The following is a 23,244-nucleotide window of genomic DNA, read 5'->3' on the forward strand; positions in this document are numbered from 1 at the left end:
ATGATGAACTCCTTTAATTTGACCTTATCTGAAAAGCACTTTATCTTCTCTTCCATTCTAAATGAGAGCTTTGCTGGATAGAGCAATCTGGGATGTAGGTCCTTGTCTTTCATGACTTGGAATATTTCTTTCCAGCCCCTTCTTGCCTGTAAGGTCTCTTTGGAGAAATCAGCTGACAGTCTGATGGGAACTCCTTTGTAGGTGACTGTCCCCTTATCTCTTGCTGCTTCTAGGATTCTCTCCTTCGTTTTTACCTTGGCTAATGTAATTATGATGTGCCTTGGTGTGTTTCTTCTTGGGTCCAACTTCTTTGGGGCTCTCTGCGCTCCTTGGATTTCTTGGAAGACTGTTCCCTTTGCCAGTTTGGGGAAGTTCTCCTTTATTATTTGTTCAAATAACTTTTCCACTTGTTGGTCTTCCCCTTCTGGTACCCCTATAATTCGGATGTTGGAACGTTTAAAGGTGTCCTCGATGGTCTTAAGCTTTTCTTCGATTTTTTGAATTCTTATTTCATCATGCTTTCCTGCTTGGTTGATTCTATCTTCCTTCTGTTCCACTGTGTTGTTTTGAGACTCAGATTCCTTCCTTTCACAATTGGCTCTCCTCCGCGTGTCTTCCTGCATCCCTTTTATGGTAATCTGCATTTTTTCATGTAATTTGGATCCAAAATCCACCAGTTCCGTGAGCTTCCTGATCACCAGTGTTTTGAACTGTGCATCTGATAGATTGGCTATTTCTTGGTCACTCAAAAGGATGAGTCCTGGAGGACTGATCTGTTCTGCTGGAAACATGTCTTCTGTCTTTCCCTGTCTCTCCTATTATTTTATTTATTTATTTATTTTTTCTCCAGTCTGGTCGCTCTTGTTATGGTGGGGGGCGGAGCCTTAGGTGTTCACCAGGGCTGGGCGCCCCAGTCGCTAGATTGTGACGTTCTATATGGGGGCAGGGGCGGGAGCGGGGACAAGAGGGATCAATGGCGACCCTTCCGTTCTCCTGGAGTCAGACACTTCCCTGGGTTTCTGGGCCGTGAGCTCTGCCCTGGTCCACAATCACTGCCCCACTGATTTCCCCAGCCGCTGCTTGCGTACTCAGGGATCACCACTGCACCGCTGCACTCCCGCGCCCCGGATCGCTGTCGCGCCAATTCTGCACCAAATTTCCCCCGACCTACACGCGCCTGCGACCGGCGCCAGCCCCGCGCCCGCTCGCTCAGCTCATCGTCCCCTACCAGTCTGGATGTACGGGTCTTCTTCAACTTCTTGGCTGTCCGACTTCCATTTAGATAAATCCTCTGACAGTTCTGATATTATGACTACAAATCGTTGTTGTAAATTATTGTGGTTCTGTTCTTGGTTGTGCGAGGAGGTACGGTGCGTCCACCTATTCCTCCATCTTGCCGGAAGTCCTAAATGCTTTCAAATATTTCTGTTTTCATTTATGTATTATCACTCAGACAACAGTGTAATTCATTTAGCATCTATGCTTGAAATTATTTTGACTCAGCAGAAGGAAAATGTGAAAGCGAGTAAAATTTTGCAAGTCTGTCACGGGCCAAATTTTTCTCAGTGCCTGGGACAGTGGTGTAAATAGAGCAGTCACATGGTGCATTGGTGTTAAATAAGAAATTAATTAAATCTTAAGTTCGTCTTAACTTTGGAGGATTTGAATACAATAAAAAAGGAAATTTCTACTTGACTGTCATTTTTCCTCTTAAATGCTTATTCTTTGACTTTTTTTGGTTATGTGCTAGATTCTGTTTTGCTACAGACAGAGCAGTGAACAAAACACAAAAATTCCTTCTCTCATGGAACTAGTCTAATAAAACAATGCATGTATTATTATGTGGTGCTATGCCCTTCCCAGTTCATCCTCCCCGTTTTCTCCCCAGATGCAGGGAACATATGGGGATGGTACTGAGGAGGGAGGACGTTGTCTTTTTAAATAGGCTAGCCAGGGAATACCACATTGAGAAGATGCCATTTGTATAAAGATTTAAAAGTTGGCAAGAGGGCAAGATGGAGGAATAGGTGGACGCACCGTACGTCCTCGCACAACCAAGAACAGAACAACAATAATTTACAACAATGATTTGCAGTCATAATATCAGAACTGTCAGAGGATTTATCTAAATGGAAGTTGGACAGCCAAGAAGTTGAAGTAGACCCGTACATCCAGACCGGTAGGGGATGGCGAGCCGAGCGGGCGCGGGGCTGGCACGAGTCGCAGGCGCGTGTAGGTCGGGGGAAATTTGGCGCAGAGTCGGCGCAACAGCAATCCGGGGCGCGGGAGCGCAGCGGTGCAGTGGTGATCCCTGAGTACGCAAGCAGCGGCTGGGGGAATCAGTGGGGCAGCGATTGTGGACCAGGGCAGAGCTCACGGCCCAGAAGCCCAGGGAAGTGTCTGGCTCCAGGAGTATGGAACGGTCGCCATTGATCCCTCCTGTCCCCGTTCCCGCCCCTGCCCCCACATATAAAGTCACAATCTAATGACTGGGGCGCCCAGCCCCGGTGAACACCTAAGACTCCACCCCCCACCATAACAAGAGCGACCAGACTGGAGAAAAAATAAATAAATAAATAAAATAATAGGAGAGACAGGGAAAGACAGAAGACATGTTTCCAGCAAAACAGATCAGTCCTCCAGGACTCATCCTTTTGAGTGACCAAGAAATAGCCAATCTATCAGATGCACAGTTCAAAACACTGGTGATCAGGAAGCTCACGGAACTGGTGGATTTTGGATCCAAATTACATGAAAAAATGCAGATTACCATAAAAGGGATGCAGGAACATATATGGAGGAGAGCCAATAGTGAAAGGAAGGAATCTGAGTCTCAAAACAACACAGTGGACCAGAAGGAAGATAGAATCAACCAAGCAGGAAAGCATGATGAAATAAGAATTCAAAAAATCAAAGAAAAGCTTAAGACCATCGAGGACACCTTTAAACGTTCCAACATCCGAATTATAGGGGTATCAGAAGGGGAGGACCAACAAGTGGAAAAGTTATTTAAACAAATAATAAAGGAGAACTTCCCCAAACTGGCAAAGGGAACAGTCTTCCAAGAAATCCAAGGAGCGCAGAGAGCCCCAAAGAAGTTGGACCCAAAAAGAAACACACCAAGGCACATCATAATTACTTTAGCCAAGGTAAAAACGAAGGAGAGAATCCTAGAAGCAGCAAGAGATAAGGGGACAGTCACCTACAAAGGAGTTCCCATCAGACTGTCAGCTGATTTTTCAAAAGAGACCTTACAGGCAAGAAGGGGCTGGAAAGAAATATTCCAAGTCATGAAAGACAAGGACCTACATCCCAGATTGCTCTATCCAGCAAAGCTCTCATTTAGAATGGAAGAGAAGATAAAGTGCTTTTCAGATAAGGTCAAATTAAAGGAGTTCATCATCACCAAGCCCTTACTTTATGAAATGCTAAAGGGACTTATCTAAGAAAAGAAGATAAAGAAAAGACATGTGTAGTAAAAGGGCAGCAAACTCACAATTATTAACAACCACACCTAAAGCAAAACCAAAAGAAACTAAGCAAACAACTAGAATAGGAACAGAACCACAGAAATGGAGGGCACATGGGGGGCTAGCAGTAGGCGTGGGAGGGAGGAGAGAGGGGGAAAAGGTATAGAGAATAAGTAGCATAGAATGTAGGTTGAAAATAGATAGGGGGAGGGCAAGAATAGTACGGGAAATGTAGAAGCTAAAGAACTCATAAGTATGACATATGGACATGGACTAAAGGGGGGGGAACATGGGTGGGAGAGAGGGTACAGGGTGGAGGGGAGTGAAGGGGGAAATGGGACAACTGTAATAGCATAATCAATAAAATATATTAAATAAATAAATAAATAAATAAAAGTTGGCAAGAGAGAAAGCCATGTTATCTGTTAAAATGTATCAGACCAGAAACAGCAGGTGCAAAGGCTGTGGAGCAGGAGCAGGCCTGGTGTATTCACAGAACATTAAGGATGTTGGTGAGGGTGGAAAACTGAGCAGAGATAAAGGTACAAAGAGATATGGTCAGACAGGTATAGGGTAGGGAGTCAGTGTTGTATAGACTATGTAGGACTTGTAGCCATGGTCATTCTTTGACTTTTACTCTGAGATGGAGAGCAGTTGGATTTTGAACAGGGGAATGACAGACCTGACAGATTTTTAACAGCATCGCTCTGGCTGGTGATTTGAGAAGTATAATAGATGGGCAGAGGGAGGAAGATGTTTTAGGATGTTGTTTGGGTAATCTAGGCAAGAAATGATGTGGACCAAGGTGAAAGCAGTGGAAGTAATAAGTAATCAGATTCTTTTTTGAAGAAAGAGCCATCAGGACTTGGTTTGTTAGACACGGGACATGAAGAGAACCATGTTAACCTCAGGACTTTTGGCTTGCGCAGCTGGATTCTGGAAGGATTAGGGAGCCATTTACTGAGATGTAGCTATCTGCAGGAGTACTGGTTTGTGGGGGAAAGATGAGGAGCTCAGCTTTTGTTGTACTGTGTTTTGAGAAGCCTATTTTACATTCAAGTGGAAATGTCAAGTAGGTAATTATAGAACTCTAGAATTCAAGGAAGAGGTCAAGGCTAGAGATAATAAATTTGGGAATTGTCAGCACATAGTACCTAATATTTAAAGCAGTGAGATTGGATGACATCAAAGCAGTGATCATATATAGAGGAGATGAGAGACCCAAGGGCAAAGATCCTGGGACAATCCAAAATTAAAAGATCTGGGCAGGAATGCTGGTGAGAGGGAGGGAAATGAGGCAAGTGAAGAATGTGTTCCAAGGAAAAGGGAGTGATCAACTGTGTCAAATGTTGCTGATAGATTAAGATGAAGACTGAGAGATGTAAATTGAATTGGGCAACATGGATGTCTTTTGTACGTTTTATCCTCACAAGAACCCTGTGAGGTAGGTAGTACTATTGTTCCTGTTTTACTAAATTGGAACAAAGTTTTATAGCTATTGAATGTGCCCAAGATGAAACACTACTAAATAACAGATCTGAGTACTGAATCCGGGTCTGTCAAACTTTTAACCACTATACATACTTCCTTTTTATATCATCTAGAATCTAAAATTTTGTAAAACAGTTAGCTATGGAAAAAATTCAGATTAACAAAAATACACATACTCTACTCAGAATTAATAGGTTTTAATATTTTATATTTAGATATATGTTTAAATAAAAGAAATAAAATATTTTAGGTTAATTCATTTGCTTACAGAAAATTAAATGCCTACTGACTGTGAGGCATTTGTTCTGGGCATTTGGAATAAATAGGTGAAGAGCACAGATTCCTGCCCTCAGGGAAAACAGATAATAAACAATAATTGTATGTTAGAAGGTGATAAGTGGTACAGGGAAATAAGGAAAATATATAGCAGGGAAAGGAAGTCAGAAATTTGGGGCTTGGAGGTGGAGAGAAGTTTTTACTTTTTAATAGGGTGGTCCAGATGGGCCTCAATGCAAAAGAAACTTGTCTGGGGAAAGGTTGCTGGCAGATGAAATAGCCAGTGCACAAGTCCCCTTTCTCCCCTTCCCCTATCCATTGTCCTTTCATCCCCAGAAGCCCGATATATGAATTTGATGTGTATCTTTCCAGTCTTTGTTTTTATATTTTTACTGCATATATGTGTACATAAATAATATTGAGTATTGTCTGTTCTTGATTTATATAAATAATGTGCTATCGTACTTGATGCCTTTCATTAAAATTATGATGAACAAAATATGTAAGTCTAGTTTATTCATTTTGACAGCTATTTAGCATTCCTTAAAAGTGCCACAACTTACTATTTTTTTCTTATTACAAGCAGTGTCACACTATCTGCATGTACATTTCCTTATGCAGAAGTGAGAGAATTTGTTTATAGAGTTTATGTGTATGAATAACTAAGCTATTTATGTGCCTTTTTAGTTTTATTAGATATCGCCAAATTGTTTGATTGCTCACATCAACACTATGTTGGAAGTGCTCCTTCCTCTTGTTCTCAACAACGCTTGGTATTGCCAATATTTTATTTTTACCAATAAGATGGAGTGAGTTATTGTTTTTATATTAAATTTCCCAGATTACTATTTGAGTGCGATTGAGTTCTTTTTCAAATGTTTACTGAATTCAGTTTTCCTCCTCTGTAAATTGCCTGCTCACATCCTTTGCCCATTTATTTATTGGCTGTTTTTATTAAGGACTTTATTTTTTAGAACAGTTTTAGTTCATAGCAACATTAAGATAAAGGTACAGAGATTTCCCATATTCCTTCTGCCCCCACACATATATCGCCTGCCTCATTATCAACATTCCCCACCAGAGTATACATTCACTACAGTTGATGACTGTACATTGACAACATTATCAACTAGAGTCCGTGGTTTACATTAGAGTTCACTCTTGGGCTTGTATATTCTATGGGTTTGGACAAATGTATAATGACATATATCCATCATTTTATAATATCATAGAGTATTTTCCCTGTCCTAAAAATTTTGCTTGGTATCTTGTTTTAAATTGCACTTCTCAGATGACTTAAAGAACATCTTTTCATTTGCTTATATGTCACTTGTTTTTCTTTAATGAGGTGTCTATTAAGATGTTTGGCCCATTTTTTAGTTATGCTGTTTGTTTTCCTATTAAATTTTTAACAGTTCTTTGTATATTTTGGATAACAGCCCTTTATCATATATAATTGGCTATTTTTTTTCTTATTGATACTATTTTTTATTTAGAGCAATCTTTCTAAATGCTTTCCAGGAAACTAAGTTGATGACAACATATTTTCTCAGAATAAGTGATAGAATTTACTACTGATTTTTTAAATTATATTTTATTGATTATGCTATTAGAGTTGTCCCAATTTTTCCTCCTTTGCTCCTTTCACACAGCATCCCCCACTCCTTCCAGCAATCCCTACACCATTGTTCATGTCCATGGGTCAAGTTCTTTGGCTACTCCATTTCCTATACTGTACTTTACATCCAAATGGCTATTCTGTGACTACCAATGTGTACTCCTTAACCCCCTCACCTCTTCACCCATTCCCCCAAACCACCCCTCATCTAGCAGTCATTAAAACACTGCCTATATCCATGATTCTGCCTCTGTTCTTCTTGTTCGCTTATTTTGTTTTTAGATTTAATTGTTGATAGATATGTATTTATTGCCATTTTATTATATATCGTTGTGGTCTTTTTCTTATATAAGTCCCTTTAACATTTCATATAATAATGGCTTAGTGGTGATAAACTCCTTTAATTTTTCTTGTCTGGGAAGCTCTTTATTTGCCCTTCGATTCTAAATGATAGCTTTGCTGGGTAGAACAGTCTTGGCTCTAGGTCCCTGCTTTTGATGACTTTGAATATTTCTTGTCAGTCCCTTCTAGCCTGCAAATTTTCTTTTGAGAAATCAGCTGACAGTCTTATGGGAACTCAGTTGTAGGCAACTAACTTCTCTCTTGCTGCTTTTAAGATTCTCTTTTATCTTTAATCTTCTTCATTTTAATTATGATGTGTCTTAGAATGGGTCTATTTACATCTATCTTGTTTAGGAATCTGTGCTTCCTGGACTTTCATGTCTATTTCCTTCACTAAATTAGGGAAGTTTTCTTTCATTATTTTTCAGTAGATATCCAGTTTTTTACTTTTTCTCTTCTCCTTCTGGTACCCCTGTGATGCAAATGTTGAAATGCTTGAAGTTGTCCCAGAGGTTCCTTATGCTGTCCTCAGGTTGGGCTTTTATTTTTTCTTTTCTTTTTCTTTTTTTGGAGATTTTTTTTTCTTGTTGTTCTGACTGGTTGTTTTTGCTTTCTTATGTTTCAAATCATTGATTTGATTCTTGGCTTCATCCACTGTACTGTTGTTTCTCTGTGAATTCTTCTTTATTCAATTAGTGTATCCTTCATTTCTGACTGGATCCGTTTTATGTTGTTGCGGTCCTCACTAAATTCCTTGAGCATCCTTATAACCAGTGTTTTGAACTCTACATCTGGTAGATAGCTTATATCCATTTTGTTTAGCTCTTTTTCTGGAGTTTTGATCTGTTCTTTCATTTGGGCCATATTTCTTTGTCTCCTCATTTTGGCAGCCTCCTTGTGTTTATTTCTATGTGTTAGATAGAGCTGCTATGAGTGCCTATCTTGGTAGTGTGGCCTAGTGTAGTATGAGTCCTATAGGATCCAGTGGCACAGCCTCCCCTATCATCCAAGCTGGGTACTTGAAGTGTGCCCTTCATGTGGGCTGAGTACACCTCCTCTTGTTGTTGAGCCTTGATTGCTGTTGACAGGTCAGTGGAAGGGATATACCCAGGACAGTCAGCTGCAAGGACTGGTTTGACTCCTGACCACCCACTTCCACCCTCTATGGATGATCAGCTATGCAGGGACAGGGTGTTGGTGCTTGAGTGTGGTCTATAGCTGTCCACTGGCTGCACAAGCCCTGAGGTTTCCCAGGTGGTGTAGGCCAAGGTCACCCCTCTCCTGTGTTCTTCCTGGGGCCACCTTACATGATCTACAAAAGCAGTCTACAAATGGCTGCTACTTTTGCTGGGCTTCGAGGTTCCAGGTGAAGCCAAACTATGAATCTAGATTCTCTGCTGTTAGTGCCAGGCCTGGGGCCAGTTAGCAAGAGGTACCAGGGCTGGCAGCTCACTGAGGCTGGCTGTTGCTTGTCTGAGAGAATTTAGGAAGTTGTGAAGCATGAGCCAAGACCAGCCTTTTATATGGAAAAGCCACTGTTAGCTAAAATTTGGGTGGGGCAAGGCCCAGGGGATCTCCAAGGTAAGGCAAACAGTGTTAGCCAGGTTGATGGAGTCTCAAATATGTCCTGACTGCCAGCTCTGGTTCTGTGGGGGGAAGTTTCAGAAAAGTAACAATGGCCCCTGCCCCCCTTTCTATCTGAGAGAAAGCTGTCCCCCAGCTCTTGCCTTAATGCCAGGAACTTCAGTCCCCATCCCCATATACCAGTGGTGTCTTTCAAGCTGCTACCCTGGTGCTGGAATACAGAGGGAGTAAATCTGTGTAAGTCTGTGTGTGCGTTCTTTCAGAGGAACTGCTTGGGACTCCATCAGTGTCTTCCACTGGCATAATCTCTGCTGGGTTTGCAGCCAGAATTATGGGGACTTACCTTCCTAGCACTGGAACCCTGGGCTGGGGAGCCTGGTGTGGGGCTGGGACTCCTCACTCCCGAGATATCCCTCCCGAATTTTTATCCACCACACATGAATGTGGGACCAGCCCATTCAGTGCCTCCACATTTCCACATCTCCTGCCTGGATTAATATGGTTTCTTTAAATTGTTGAACTTCCATGCAATTCAGTTTCTGATGGTTCTGAGTGATGGCTGTTCTATAGTTTCATTGTAATTTTGATGTGGTTATGCAAGGAGGCAAGCCATGTACCTGTATCTCCATCTTGACTGGAAGGCTCTCAATTTACTACTGATTTTTTTTTAATTTAAATTTTCTTGATGAAAACCTAGTCTTAAACTTTATTAAGTAAATGCTCATTTCTGTTAATTACGGATTATGACATCCCTCACTTGCCTATTGCCAACCTAGTGCGATATGGAAAGGTGCGAAAGATGAATTGAAATTAAAATCAGAGATTGCTTACCTTGTTAGGTTTAATAAAACATTCAATTGATGAAAACATAGAGCATATGATTTTAAGGAGGTATTTACATAGGTATATTTCAATAAACCATGCAATTTAGGTTCTCATGTTGCTTTCCATTTTGTCTAATAGTAGTATTGTTATAAATATATAAAATTGGGACTGGAGCACTTTTGAGATGGTCATTATCAGATACTGAATATCAAGCCACATTATTATGCTATTGACTTTCCTATCATATATAACAAGAATAAAATAGTGCTTGACATATGATGTCAATAATCTAACTTTTCTATAAATAGAAGAATGTAACAATCCTTTGGTAAATTTTACCTTACTGTCTTTCAGATTAACAAATAGAAATATTATACACAAACCTGCAGAATGGACCTTAATTGCTGTGGTGTTGCTGTCATTGTAAGTACTCTTTCAGATTTTAACTCGACTAAATATGAAGAATTTTGACTAGGGAAAAACAGAATTGTTCATTGATTTTATAGACATCCTTAGAAAATGTTGTTCCTCTGTTTTGTGCCTTATTTTTCCCCTTACAATAAATAATTTATATAAAGTGATAAGCTATATTTTGATAAGCTTTAATCATTCTCTATATTTTTTTACCATCTTTTTTCTGGAGGGCCCTTTTCATCACAAATATTATCTTTTAAAACACAAGAACATCATCCCCATGTGGAATATATATAGAATAGTCCTTTAGTTTTATTTTTAAGAGTGCATTTTATTAACATTAAATGGGCCTCATTATTTTAAGTCTGTATTTTTATCAACATATCTAATGCTATTTCATTTTTCTTCAACGTATTTTATCATTGATAACATCAGAAAAGTTTCATTTTCCAAATTAATGTATATCTTTAAAATAGATTTAACAGAACTAAATACTACACAAGCATATGTAAAACATTTAATGCTCATTCACCTTTTAAGAAATCACTAGTGGTTTCTAAGGGTGTCTTTCAATAGGGTCAAAACCATCTAGTTGAATGTAGTGTTTTTCAGCTTGAATTGCAAAAGTATTTTTGGAGGACCATGCATTATTTCATTATCATTGCTACTTGGTGCTTGTTAGGTTATTGAAGCCCATAGGACATTGAATACATACCGGACACTCACAGGTCAAGAAGTGTTATGAGTCAGCCTCCCAGTGTCTCCAGCCCTGCTTTCTCTTCCTTTGATACTACTTTAGTCTGACATGTTCTGGCTTTCCTGTCCCCCGGAAGGCTGTGCTGGGAGACATTAGAGTAGGCTTCACTGAGCTGGCATTCATGTCACCCAGCCAGATACCACTCACATGATTCATTAAATCAGAACACAGAAAATAACTTTACTTGAATGCCCTGATATGAATTTTTTATCAACCAAAAGAACAAATCTTTTATCATTTGTACTATTCAATGTTCCAGTTGAATTGGTTATTTGTGAAACAGATCTTATTAATTTTTTAGAAAGTTCTTTCCACTTTATGAAATTCGTAAATATTTTGGTCATGGCAAGAAAAAAAATCAGTATCTGCTCACCCACCATATCCTATGCCTTTTAATAAACCCTCACAGATAACTGTTTAACTGTACTTCTGCAATTCATTATACTAAAGAGGAAGTAACATTTTTGGTTGACAAGTCAGAAGCCTAAGTCCAGCAGTAATCTCAGAATCTTGCTTTCTAAGCCAGTAACTGGAAGTATTATCTTAATGAGCAGCTGCTTACTAAGAACACATGTTAGGTCCTACTTGTTTTTTTGTATCAAATTCTTTCCACACATCTCCAGAAGGTATAGAAAGGATCAGATAAAGTGTGCAAAATGAAATAATAAAGGCTATCATAAAATTTCATATGATTTTTCCATATAAAAATAAACCTCTAGTGTTTGATTTTGGTAGAGGCACCCCTGTGGCAAAAAATACTGAAAGCTTTCCTAGTCCTTTTATGCAGTATTTGACTTTCCTAACTTCAAATGTAATGTAGGGAACCTTATTTCAAGGGTCAGTGACCCATAAAAATAGTAACTTAATTCAATTCCAGAAAGGAGCTGCACACATCTTAGATGTGTTGCATGTTTCACATTGTGCAATCGGTCTTGAGGTTTAGCAGGCAAACCCAACTTTCCTTTTGTCATTTGCCTTGAATCCTTTCATTACTCACTAACCCCTACAGCTAGATCTACCCATCTTTCCTAGTCCTTGGTCCTTTTGATACCTAGGACAACTGAAATTCTTTCTAGTTAGAACCCTTTTTGCTTCCCCGCACCCCAACCTTCCTTTGGCTTTAAAAAAATCTTCCAGCCCTAGTTGGTGTTGCTCAGTGGATTGAGCGCCGGCCTCTGAACCAAAAGGGTTGTCAGTTCGATTCCCAATCAGGGCACATGCCTGGGTTGCAGACCAGGTCCCCAGTTGAGGACACACAGAGGCACCACATGTTGATGTTTCTCTCCCTCCTTTCTCCTTCCCTTTTCCTCTCTAAAAAGAATAAATAAAATCTTTTAAAAACTTCAGTCACTATAGACACCAGGTCAGATGGCACTTGGTTTTTGTCTTTCAACTCTTGTTTTCTTACAATTCTGGCTTTTGCCATTGGCCCTTCTTATAAGTTGTCACTGATTATTTCCATTCTGCATTTGCATTCTGGTATCTTCACTAGCTGAATCTCCTCATTTTTTGGTTATCAGCTCCTAAGACTACTGTGTCTTGCCCCCATATTATTTTCTTATTTCCTCTTTTCTCAGAAAGTCCCCTTTGGCTTTTCATATTTCTACCCCTGCCACCACCCCACCACAGGAATCTGTGGCTCAAGTGAAACCCCTTTCAATCTCAGCTTTATCCTTTTATTACCCTCTTAGTATAAATGTCACTATATGAAATGGGGATAAAATTAAAATACATGTTCATCATGTTAAAATTAATCCCATTGATTTCTATAAAGTAGAATTATACTTTATATTTGTACCTCTTTCTTCCCACTTAGAGTTCACCATTACTTAAGAAGGCCCTTTGTCATTGGAAAAAGAAAATTTAGGCATGAGGTCTAGCATTGCATAAAGAACTTTTAATGCAGTGAAAATATGGAGATTTTTTCCTTTAATTTTGATTCATTGATTTTAGAGAGAAAGAAAAGAGGGATGGAGAAAGTAAGAGAGACAGAGAGAGAAAACATTGATTTATTGCACCACTTATTTATGCATTCATTGGTTGCTTCTTGTCTGTATCCTCACCGAGGATTGAACCCTCAACCTTGGTGTATCGGGGTGATGCTCTAATCAACTGAGGTACCCAGCCAGGGCCAATATGGAAATTTTAGACACCCAAAGAGACATGCATATATAGAGAAAGGAGGTAACACACTCATATATATTTGTGTATGGATTGTCCATACTTGATTAGGAGTAGTAACCCAACCATTCAGCCTTTTAACTTTTTGCCAGTAGGTTTGAACATAGGCATACATGGGAGTATCTTCTTTTAAAATACTTATGATTCAGAAAACCTTCACATCTACTCTCAGATTTTCAAAGGAATTTTTTTAGTCATTATTTGTAGACATTTGTGGAATTTATGTTAAAAAATTAACTTCTTCAAAGTTTTTATAGGCAGGAAAAAGATTCTGGATGGCGGTTGTAGTCATTGAAATGAATGTAATAAGATAATATGTTCAGTATTATAACAATGCTATTCTTTGTATATGAAATTGCAAAGTATTTGTATTAGTGTTTGTTTAATGCATGAAAGCTGTTTTCAAAATTCTTCATGAGAACTTAGAAAAAGGTACATACAAGGTAAGGCAAAAGTAGGTTTACAGGTGAGTATGCAAAAACAGTTTATTCTTGTATTATTTATTAATTATTGTATTATTTTCCATACAAAAAACCATAAACCTACTTTTGCCCCACATTGTATACACTTACATAATTTTATTAGTATGTTGCTATACTGGCTCACATCTAATTCTTATTAGAGGAAAAAAGTCAACATTTTGAGCAAAACATGATAGTTCAGTAGAATGAAAACTGGGTCTTGAATTCTCACATCTGTATTCTTTTTTTTTTAAGATTTTTTATTTATTTATTTTTAGAGAGGGAAGGGAAGGGGAGAGAGAGAGAGAGAGAGAAAGAGAGAAATCGAAACTGCAATGTCTGGTTCGCAGTCTGTGCTCAATCCACTGATCTATGCCAGCCAGGGCTTACATCTGTATTCTTAAAAGTAAATAAGATGTTTCTGTAGCAAATCATCTTTTCCTGGTAACTTCCCTTGTACTTTCATAGATGTGTTAACATTAAAAAATTGGAACTACAATGTGTAATTTATCAGTGTATTCTGATAAGAATGTTATACCCATAAAATCTAAGAAGGAAATTGATCAAATCAAATTGCTACATTTGAGCTGTGCACAGTCAATGAAATGCATCTGTATGTGAGAAGACATCATGATCCATTCCCACTTCATTTAGATTTCTCACTACTTTCATAGGACTTGACTGGCCAGTGGGGCTGCAACATTTTTTGATATTTATATTATGTATTCAGGTCCTAAATAGTTACCAAGAGCATAAGGAAAGACCTTTTTTTAAAAAAAAAAAGATTAATCTTTATTGTATTTTTTTACATTACCTTTTAGTCCCCTTATACCCCCCACCCCCAGCAATCACTGCACTGTTGACCATGTCCATGAGTTCTTTTTCCTTTTTGTTCAATTCCTCCATCCCCTCACCTCCCTCCCACCACTAGCCGTCATCCTGCTCTCCATCTATGAGTCTGTCCCCATTTTCCTTGTTAGTTCAATCCATTCATTAGATTCTTCCACATATGAATGAAATCATATGGTATTGGTCTTTCTCTGGCTGGCTTATTGCACTTAGCATAATGTCCTCCAGGTCTATCTCCAATGTTGCAAAGGGTAAAATTTTCCTCTTTTTTGTAGCTGAGTTGAATTCCATTGTATAAATGTCCCATAGTTGTTTTATCCACTCATCTATTGAGGGACACTTTGCCTGCGTCCATATTTGGTGATTGTAAATAATGCTGCAATGAACATAGGGGTGCTTATGTTCTTTCGAATTAATGTGTTGGATTCCTGTGGATATATTCCCAGAAGTGGGATTGCTGGATCAAAAGGCAGATCTGTTTCTAATTTTTTGAAGTATCTCCATACTGGGGAAAGCCCTTTTAAAAGCAGAGCTTAAGTAGTATACATTTACTTAATAGTGAAGGAATGAATGTTCCTTTAGTTTTCTAATTTTTATTTAATGTTATAATTAACAAAGACTCTTATGAACTTACCCATAGAATATCTATAATAGTGATAATTGACGCAGTTTTTTTTAAATAATTGATTACAAATGCAATAAACTAATCTCGTAATTGGTATTATTGCTCAAGCACGTGGTTATAGCAGTTTTATATCTTAATTGAACTTTATCAGACTTTATGTATTACATACTGTATGTTGAAATAATACAAAGCTGAATCTGATTTTCCTACATAAGTATGCTCTAGTGAGATATTAGTCTCTTTTCACAGTCTTGATGCATGATTTTCATGAAAATGTTTGTAAGTATAGATAGTTTGCTATAAATACTCTAGTAACTATATACTCTATTGTGTAAAGCTAGTTAATGTCTTTATATATTTTGACATGTTTATATACCAAATTAGAAAGTATAATAATTAGTTACACTCAAGTGAATTTCATGATTCCTCTTCATATTATATCATATATTTGGTTTTATATTCCTCATAATTTTCATCTTACCCTTAATACAGGAAAACAAAAATTGAAAAATCAGTTGTCATCATGGTCACTGTATTCAGAACATTTTTTTTTCAAAAGATTTTTGACTGGTATTTTTGAGAAGATTTTATGTATAGCTATAGGACACTTCCCTCAGCTCAATCCCTTTTCTTTCTACTCTTCTCTTTGCTCTTAATGTTTTTAGTCTTCTTTGAACTTTGTCATTATACTTGAGCCTATAACACAAGAAGGGACTGCGGGGGTGCTGATCTAAAGCTGAGGATTCTAGGGAACAATCTAGACCAGGGGCGTCAAACTCATTTTCACCGGGTCCCACATCAGCCTTGCAGTTACCTTCAAAGGGCCGAATGTAATTTTAGGACTATATAAATGTAACTACTCCTTAACTAGGGGCAAGGAGCTCTATATTTGGCCCTTTGAAGGCAACTGTGAGGCTGATGTGGCCCCCAGTGAAAATGAGTTTGACACCCCTGGTCTAGACCAAGGCTGACAACCTTGAAGCAAGCTTCTTGGCAACCAAGAAGCAAGTTGACCAAACCTGTCTTTCTTTATGTGCAGCCCACATATCAGAAATGGGAATGTGTTTCCTCAAAGACTTCTTATATTTAAAATGTAACTTTTCCATCCACGTTTAATATGGAACCTTTGTAAATAGGCCACTACATTGTATTGTGTTGATTCCTATGGTTAATTGTAGACAGGAGTCAAATGTCTCTTAGTGGGTAGCCAGGGAGAGAGATATGTGTTGTGTTCCATGGAAATGATTTGGTTATCTAATGAAGGAGATGAATATTTTGTATTAGAAAGAATAGTGGGTAGAGAGTGACTTGTGATAGTCTAACATGGATACATGCTGTTTCCTAGTTTTATGCCCTTGCTGTTTTTAAATGGAAAGCTTTTAAGATCATCTCCAAAAATGTCTGCTTTCATTTTATTTATCCGAACTGTCTGTCTGCAGTGATCTGTGGCCCACTTCCTAGGCAAAGACCATGCAATAGTTTATTCCTCCTAAAAGCTTTGAGTATTCCCATCGTTCAGGGAGTAGCATGTAAGTCCTGGGAAATGGTATTTAAACAAGCTCAACTTAAGCATGATCACTCAACAAAAGCCTTCACTGGACATGGGCAGCCACTTTAGGTAACCATCATAGAGATAGACGCTTAGGAGAGTCACTTCCCTCGGGTACCAGGCATGAATGGAAAGATGTTACTAAGGCTTTTTGCCTCAGCTTATTGTTTTTGATAGCCCACCCATCGCTAATTTCCTTAGAGAAATATGTGAGCGTACAATGAAGAAATGAAGGGATGGTTCCTTAGAAATTTATTGGTTCTCAGAAGCATTCCAAAGCCTTTCTCTTAATATTCCCAATTTTGTTCTGAGTATTTGGGACAATAATAGGTCATTGGGAAAAAATGTTTCCTTATAATTAGGGAATTGTACTTAGGTGAATTTTTATTGAAATATAGTTCATATAAAAGTCACCATTTTAAAGTGTACAATTTACTAGTTTTTAATATATTCACTATATTATACAACTATGACCCTAATTGAATTTCAAAACATTTCTGTCACTCCAAAAAGAAACCTCAGATCTGTTAGTGTATCCTCGATTTCCCCTTCCTGAATCCCCCGACCACCACTAATCTATGTCTGTGAATTTATCTCTTCTGAACAACTCATATAGCTGGAATCATATAATTTGCAGTGTTTTGTGTTTGGCTTCTTTCGCTTGACATCAAGGTTCATTCATATTGTTGCTACACAACAGTACTTTATTACTTTTTATGGCTGAGTAATATTCCATTTTATGGGTAATACAGCATTTGATTTATTGATTGCTCAGTTTTTTTCTACTTTGGCTATTATGAATATTTATGTATAAGTTTTTGTATGAACATGTTTTCAGTTCTCTGGGATATGTACCTAGGAGCGGAATTACTGGGTCATATGGTAACTATGATTAACCTTTTGAGGAAGTGCTACACTGTTTGTAATTTCCACTGGCAATGTATAGGGCTCCATAGACTGAACTTCAAAGGTCATCTCTTTTTGCCTCATACCCAGTAGTCATTTTAGAGGCTTATATTTGCAACTTTTTAAAACTTAAATATGCCTATTCTAATTAATTTTAGACTTTCATGGACTTGTGATAGTAAATTCTTATGTTCTGGGAATTCCTACTACATATGCCAAATGAGTACCTATGGGCAACCCCCACACACTGGAAAAAAAGATAATAGTGTTGAATATGAGACCACATAAATTAAATGCCTAAACCACAATTGGTGGTATTTATTTTGGATTCTTCTACATCTATAGCATTCCTTTTGTTTGTTTTTCTTGTTTGTGTAAATGTTGGATTTATCTTACAGTGTTTACTATCACAGCACCTTGTCATTGTGAAGTTTACCTATTTACCTATTTACTGAGGATTAAACAGTACTGAAACTATTTTCAACCTCCCTGTACTCATTGCTGAGAGTCTATGTTTTAAAAAATAAATATTTTTAATGGAAGTAACTTTACCCTCAGCTACCAGGACTATGTGAGAATCCAGATATTTTCTAAAGAAAAAATAGTAACTGTTTAAAATTTTTCCCTCAGTGCCCTGATTGATGTGGTTCAGTTGGTGGTCTTGTCCCTCAAAGTTAAAAGTTGCTGGTTCAATTCTTGGTCAGGGCACACATGCAGGTTCGGTCCCAGGTGAAGGGTGTACAAGAGGCAATGAATCGATGTTTCTCTCCCTTTCTTTCTCCTTTCCACCCCTCTCTCTAAAAATATGTAAGTAAAATCTTTAAAAAATTTTTCCCTCAGAAATCTCCATATTTTTGCCAATTTTATAATATTAGGGGTTTTTTGTTTGTTTTAATCCATAAGTGGCTGAGAGTCCTCAACCTCTGGCCACAGTAAATATTAAAGTTACCAAGGCTTCTCAGCAAAAAAAAAAAAAAAAAAAGAAGAAGAAGTGCATCCCAAGCGGTGGCAGTGGCAATGGCAACACTAAGTACAATAGCAAGTAATACTTGTTCTTGCAAGTCACAGCCTTGACTTAAGGAGTCGGTCTCCATATCTACCTATGACATCATCACATCCTGACTGAGCTCACTGAAGGGACAAGGCAGGGAAGGCTTGGAAGCATGAGGCTTAAGGGCATTATTCTCTCCAGCCTCAGAGTTCTGCACTGTAAGAGTATGAGCATTTTTTCAATCTTAAGGCATTGAAAAAAAGTTGGAGCCACTATTCTGAGAGAATTGTTACATAGCAAAAGTTACGACAAAAAGCTTTCCAGCACTCATCTACAAAGCTCCTCTGTAGATCTGTCACAAACAGGATTTAGATATAAAGTTTTAATCACTACAGCCCAGCCCTTTAAACAAACCTGTGTGTAATATATCACTACAAAGTGAATTACAAAGAACTCATTTCTTTTGAATTGGAAATATCAATGGAAAGCATCCCTGCTTCCTTATTAATAGGTAATCCTAAAGCATTAAATGCAAATATTATCAGGGTATAAACCATCTGTTATAAGAAAAACTTTTTATTTTACTTGGCTGTCATAGTCTTGTATAATCAAAGTTTTTATCTCAAGTTTCTAGATAGTAGTTCTGAAATAGAAGGCTATGACATATTCCTTCGTGTTATGTTCTCATGTCTGCTTTCTTTATTTTTCTTAGAATTTCTTAACAGTAATATCCTCACATGCCTCCTGGTTTTCAAATTTGGGACTATTGAAAGAGACAATGAAGATGAATACATTTAGCATAGGAAACAATTGAATTGTGCTAAGAGAGCCGTGGTGACACTGCCCAAATATTACTTTGTTAGATGTCTTGGTCATTATTAAGCTTAACAGAGACACGCTTGGAATGATATGGCTAGTCACTTTCTGTGGAAGGGTTACAGAGTACTCATGCAGGTGAATGGGAGGAACACCCAGGGACTCCTTTACTCTCTACTACAGACTTAGCTGACATTTTATTGCTTTACACATCAAAGATGAGGAATCTTCCCTGGATGCAGAAGGAAGCAGTGGTGTGGTTTAGTACCCCAGCATTATACTAAAGGTGGTAAAGAGCAAAATGAAGTATGTAAGTTCATTTTTTTAATGTAAAAATATACTTGAAAATATTTTGCTTACAGAATTCTCACCAGAATTATGAGCCTTTTTTTCCTCCCTTCCACATTATTTTTTATATTTTATTCTGGAAATAAAAGTCTTATCAATGAATAGGGATATCTAAAACATTACTTATGTGAGTTTCTGACTCTGTGTTCAGATCACATTTAAGGAAATTTTAAAAGTAATTCTAGGATAATGTTTTCCCTTTGTTGCTTCCTCCATTTTATTTTCTCATGATGAAAAGATCCCAAATATTCATTAGTACATCTTCTTTGAACTAAGTATAGGAGAGTAACTTGAGTTTCTTCTCTGGGATAGTACTGTCTAATTGTTAATTAACAGATTAATAAGTACCTTACTTGCAACCCTGATTTTTTTTTCTGAAGAGTTTGTTTGGATTTTTTTTTTGTCTTTAATATCATGCCATGAAAACCATCATAAGTAGCGCCCACGTAAACCAGAAAAGCTGAGACTCCTACTTTGCTATAGCATCATAACTAGAAATCAGTGTAGAACCTGATGTCTACACAATAATGGCCAAGTTTCCAAATACTTAGAAATGTGACTCAAAATACACTCACAAATATTTATTGAGCAACTGCTGTGGGTAAGACTGTGTCTTAGGCCCTGCAGGGGATACAAAAGTTAAACAAAGCCCCTGCCCTCAAACACTGCACAGCCTGCTGGAGCTTGAGAAAAGAGGAGATCCACATGTGCACATGTGACTACAATAAAAAGCTGAATGTGTTAAATGGCAAAAAAAAAAAAAAAGTACATACTGTTGTGGGGATTCAAAGAAGCAAAGATCTCTGCTAGGAATATCAAAAAAAGGTTGCAGAGAAGTAGGATTTGTGATGGGCCCAAAAGAGAGAAGGAGTTTTAAAAAATAGAAATGAAAGGATGGGACAAGTCTAGGAATTATAGTATGAAAAAAGAAAAAAGAGCTGTACGTAAAAGTACAAGATAACTGAAAAGAGTGATTAGGAAGTTGGGTTTGTTGTAGAGATTGATCCTCTAATGGCAAGTAAACCTATTTCAGTGGACAGTGAAAGTCATTTAAGTTTTGAACACACAGTACCATCATGAAGCCTGTCAGTCTTCATCAGGAAGGTCAGTCCATTGCAAAGTCAGATCTGATCCTGCCTTCCGCCTTCTACCAGTTCCTTCAAAGGCTTCCTGGCTCTTTAAGAAACAACTCTATGGTGGCCTGCACAGATGGCCCTGCATGGTGCAGCCACTTCTCCAGACTCCTTATCTCACATCACCCTATCTTGTTCTCCCCATTCCTGCCACTCTCACCTTCTTGCACCCTTTCTCATCATACTCTCTCCAACCGTAATACACAGGTCGTTCCCCTCTGGCCTGAATGTTCTTCCCTCCTTATTTTCTTTGGTTCATTTACCTTCATCTTTCAGAAATTGAGGAAGTGTTTCTTCCTCAAGAAACTTTCCCGACTTCCCTGACTAGATTAAATATCCTTATAAATAGAACTTATAATTACCAGACCACTTACCTTTCTAGCACTTGTCCTATTTTCAGTTTTATATTTACTTGTGTGATTACTTGATTAATATCTATCTCCCTCATTGAACTTGAAGATTTTAGGGGTTGGTTCTATAACTGATTTTATTCAACATTATATACTCAGCCCTTTGCATTGTGCCTAGAATATCATAGATTTACAATAAATATCTGGCAGAGAATGAATAAATGAATGAAATTAATTAGAAAGCAATCATTTCTTGCTCTTCGTTGACACCTTTTCTAATGCCTGCAAGTGCTTATTCATCTTTAAAATAAAAACAAAAACAAACAACAACAACAAAACATCTATCCTTTATTCTTAATCTCACTGACTCTCAAACTACCACCCGTTCACTTAAGCAAACTTCTTGAAGAGCTAGTCTATTGTCCATGATTGTAGTGCTTTTCATTAGTCCCTTACATTCTGGCTCTTGTCCACACAATTTATGGAATGAATTTTCTCAAAGCCTCTGCAAGTAACAGTCTAGTTAACCAACGAGCACTGAGGCAGTGAATTAAAATGATTGTAATGGAAGTGAAATGTTAGAGACCCTGTTGAGAGAGATTGTAGCTCCAGAATCTATACAGTTTAACAGTGGAGTGGGGGAGAGTCAAACATGATTTCACAATATTAAGACAGGTTATCCAGTTGGGTGGATTCCCTAGTAGGTAGTAAAAATGTGGAATTGGAGCTGAAGGACGGTAAGGAAAATCAGAGGGCTAGATTTGGGGCATGGTGATAGGTGGGATGGCCTAGGTAAAGGGTGTTAAATGCGGAGTCATCCACACCCATGCCAAGGATGCCTGAGGACAAAGAGAAAGGGGGAAAATGGTCATTTTCTGAATATCAACGATGTGTAAATACTGTGTTAGACTCTTTGTATAATCTGTTTCATTTGACCTTCACATTAGTGAGGTCAGTGGTCATGTCCCACTTGCAGAGGAAGGAAGTAGGTAGACTCTGGGAAGATAAGCACTTTGTCCAAGGCAAAAATGCTTGCACTTTCCAGTGCATAGTGTGCCTCAGGAAGGCATGTATGCAACCGAAACACTACCAAGGAATCTGAAGTTCAAGAAAGGTGGCAACTACCTTTCTGAGAAGCAGTAGTTCTTCTCTGCCGAACAAGGACTGAAAACAGGCTGTGGTTTTGGCAATTAGGTGGTTGTAGGTGACCTTTATGAAAGCGGTTCCTATAGAAGGACAGGAGTAGAGACCATCTGGTCTCCTGTAGTAAACAGTTGTAAAGATACTACATGTAGCAAATGTTGACCACTCTTTATGTTCATAGAGTTGGCAGAAAAGAAAAGGAGAAAGATCTAACATGGCAGATCTTCAGAAGACTTCTCAGGATAGTGGAGGCTTAAGCATCTTGGAAGCACAGGGAAAGGCGGTGTTAGGCAGGGCTGGAATTGCTAACAAGACATAGGGTGACTGACTGACGACTGTGGCCTGTGAAGAAACTTTGTCACAGGCCACACTTTGGGTTTCCTTTTTTCTTCCCTAATCCCCATCACCCACCCCCTTTCCCACTGTTTCTTCCTAGAAAGTGGGTGTTATTTCGTAACATTTTGCCTATTAATTTCAGAAGTGAATGAACCAAATCTTTTATGTTCCTCCTTCTGAAAATCCATATTAGTATTACTGTTTCATTACTTGCTCTGATTGTTTCTTAACTTCCTCTACCACAGGTCAGTGATCTACCCTAGGAGAATTACTTTAGGGCAGCATTTGACTTATATAGCCACTATGTTGAATTCTGGTGACTTTTTTTTTTTTGGTATGTATGGTTTTTACCTTCTCTGCCCTCTCATCTTTTATAACCTACAAATCAGTGTTTGGGACGACTACATATACTTCACAAAATACACACACACATTTTTATGGGAGAATAAGAGACTTTCCATTTGTCAAAAAATTGTGTTTGGACAACGTGTGAACAGTACTAAATCAGGAAAGATGTCTACATTAAGTGAAGTGAATTTGAAGCTGATTTCTTACCAAAACATGATCTCCATGCAGCCAAGGACATTGTCCAGATTACTTTTGCCTCCCTAGTGCCAAGCACTCGATCTGACGTTTCATAAGTACTCCGTTAATAATTGTAGAATAAATCAAATGAATGAACTGACAGGAAAATGTGGATAAATTTTTGTTGATGTTATGGACCTAAATATAGAATTGGTAGCATTGGTAAAATTTCACTGTATGACGGCCCTGACTGG

General features: G+C 38.1%; 1 protein-coding gene across 1 annotated transcript in view; it reads left to right on the forward strand.

Moving 5' to 3' along the window:
- The window catches only part of RPAP2 (RNA polymerase II associated protein 2), a 90,783-nt gene that overhangs the window by 44,096 nt on the left and 23,443 nt on the right, over positions 1–23,244 (forward strand). Inside the window, 1 exon segment of the mRNA XM_036026419.1 lies at positions 9,961–10,029. Within this exon segment, the coding sequence (XP_035882312.1) occupies positions 9,961–10,029 (69 nt within the window).

This window comes from Phyllostomus discolor, chromosome 5 (genome assembly GCF_004126475.2).
Source record: "Phyllostomus discolor isolate MPI-MPIP mPhyDis1 chromosome 5, mPhyDis1.pri.v3, whole genome shotgun sequence".
Lineage (NCBI taxonomy): Eukaryota > Metazoa > Chordata > Mammalia > Chiroptera > Phyllostomidae > Phyllostomus > Phyllostomus discolor.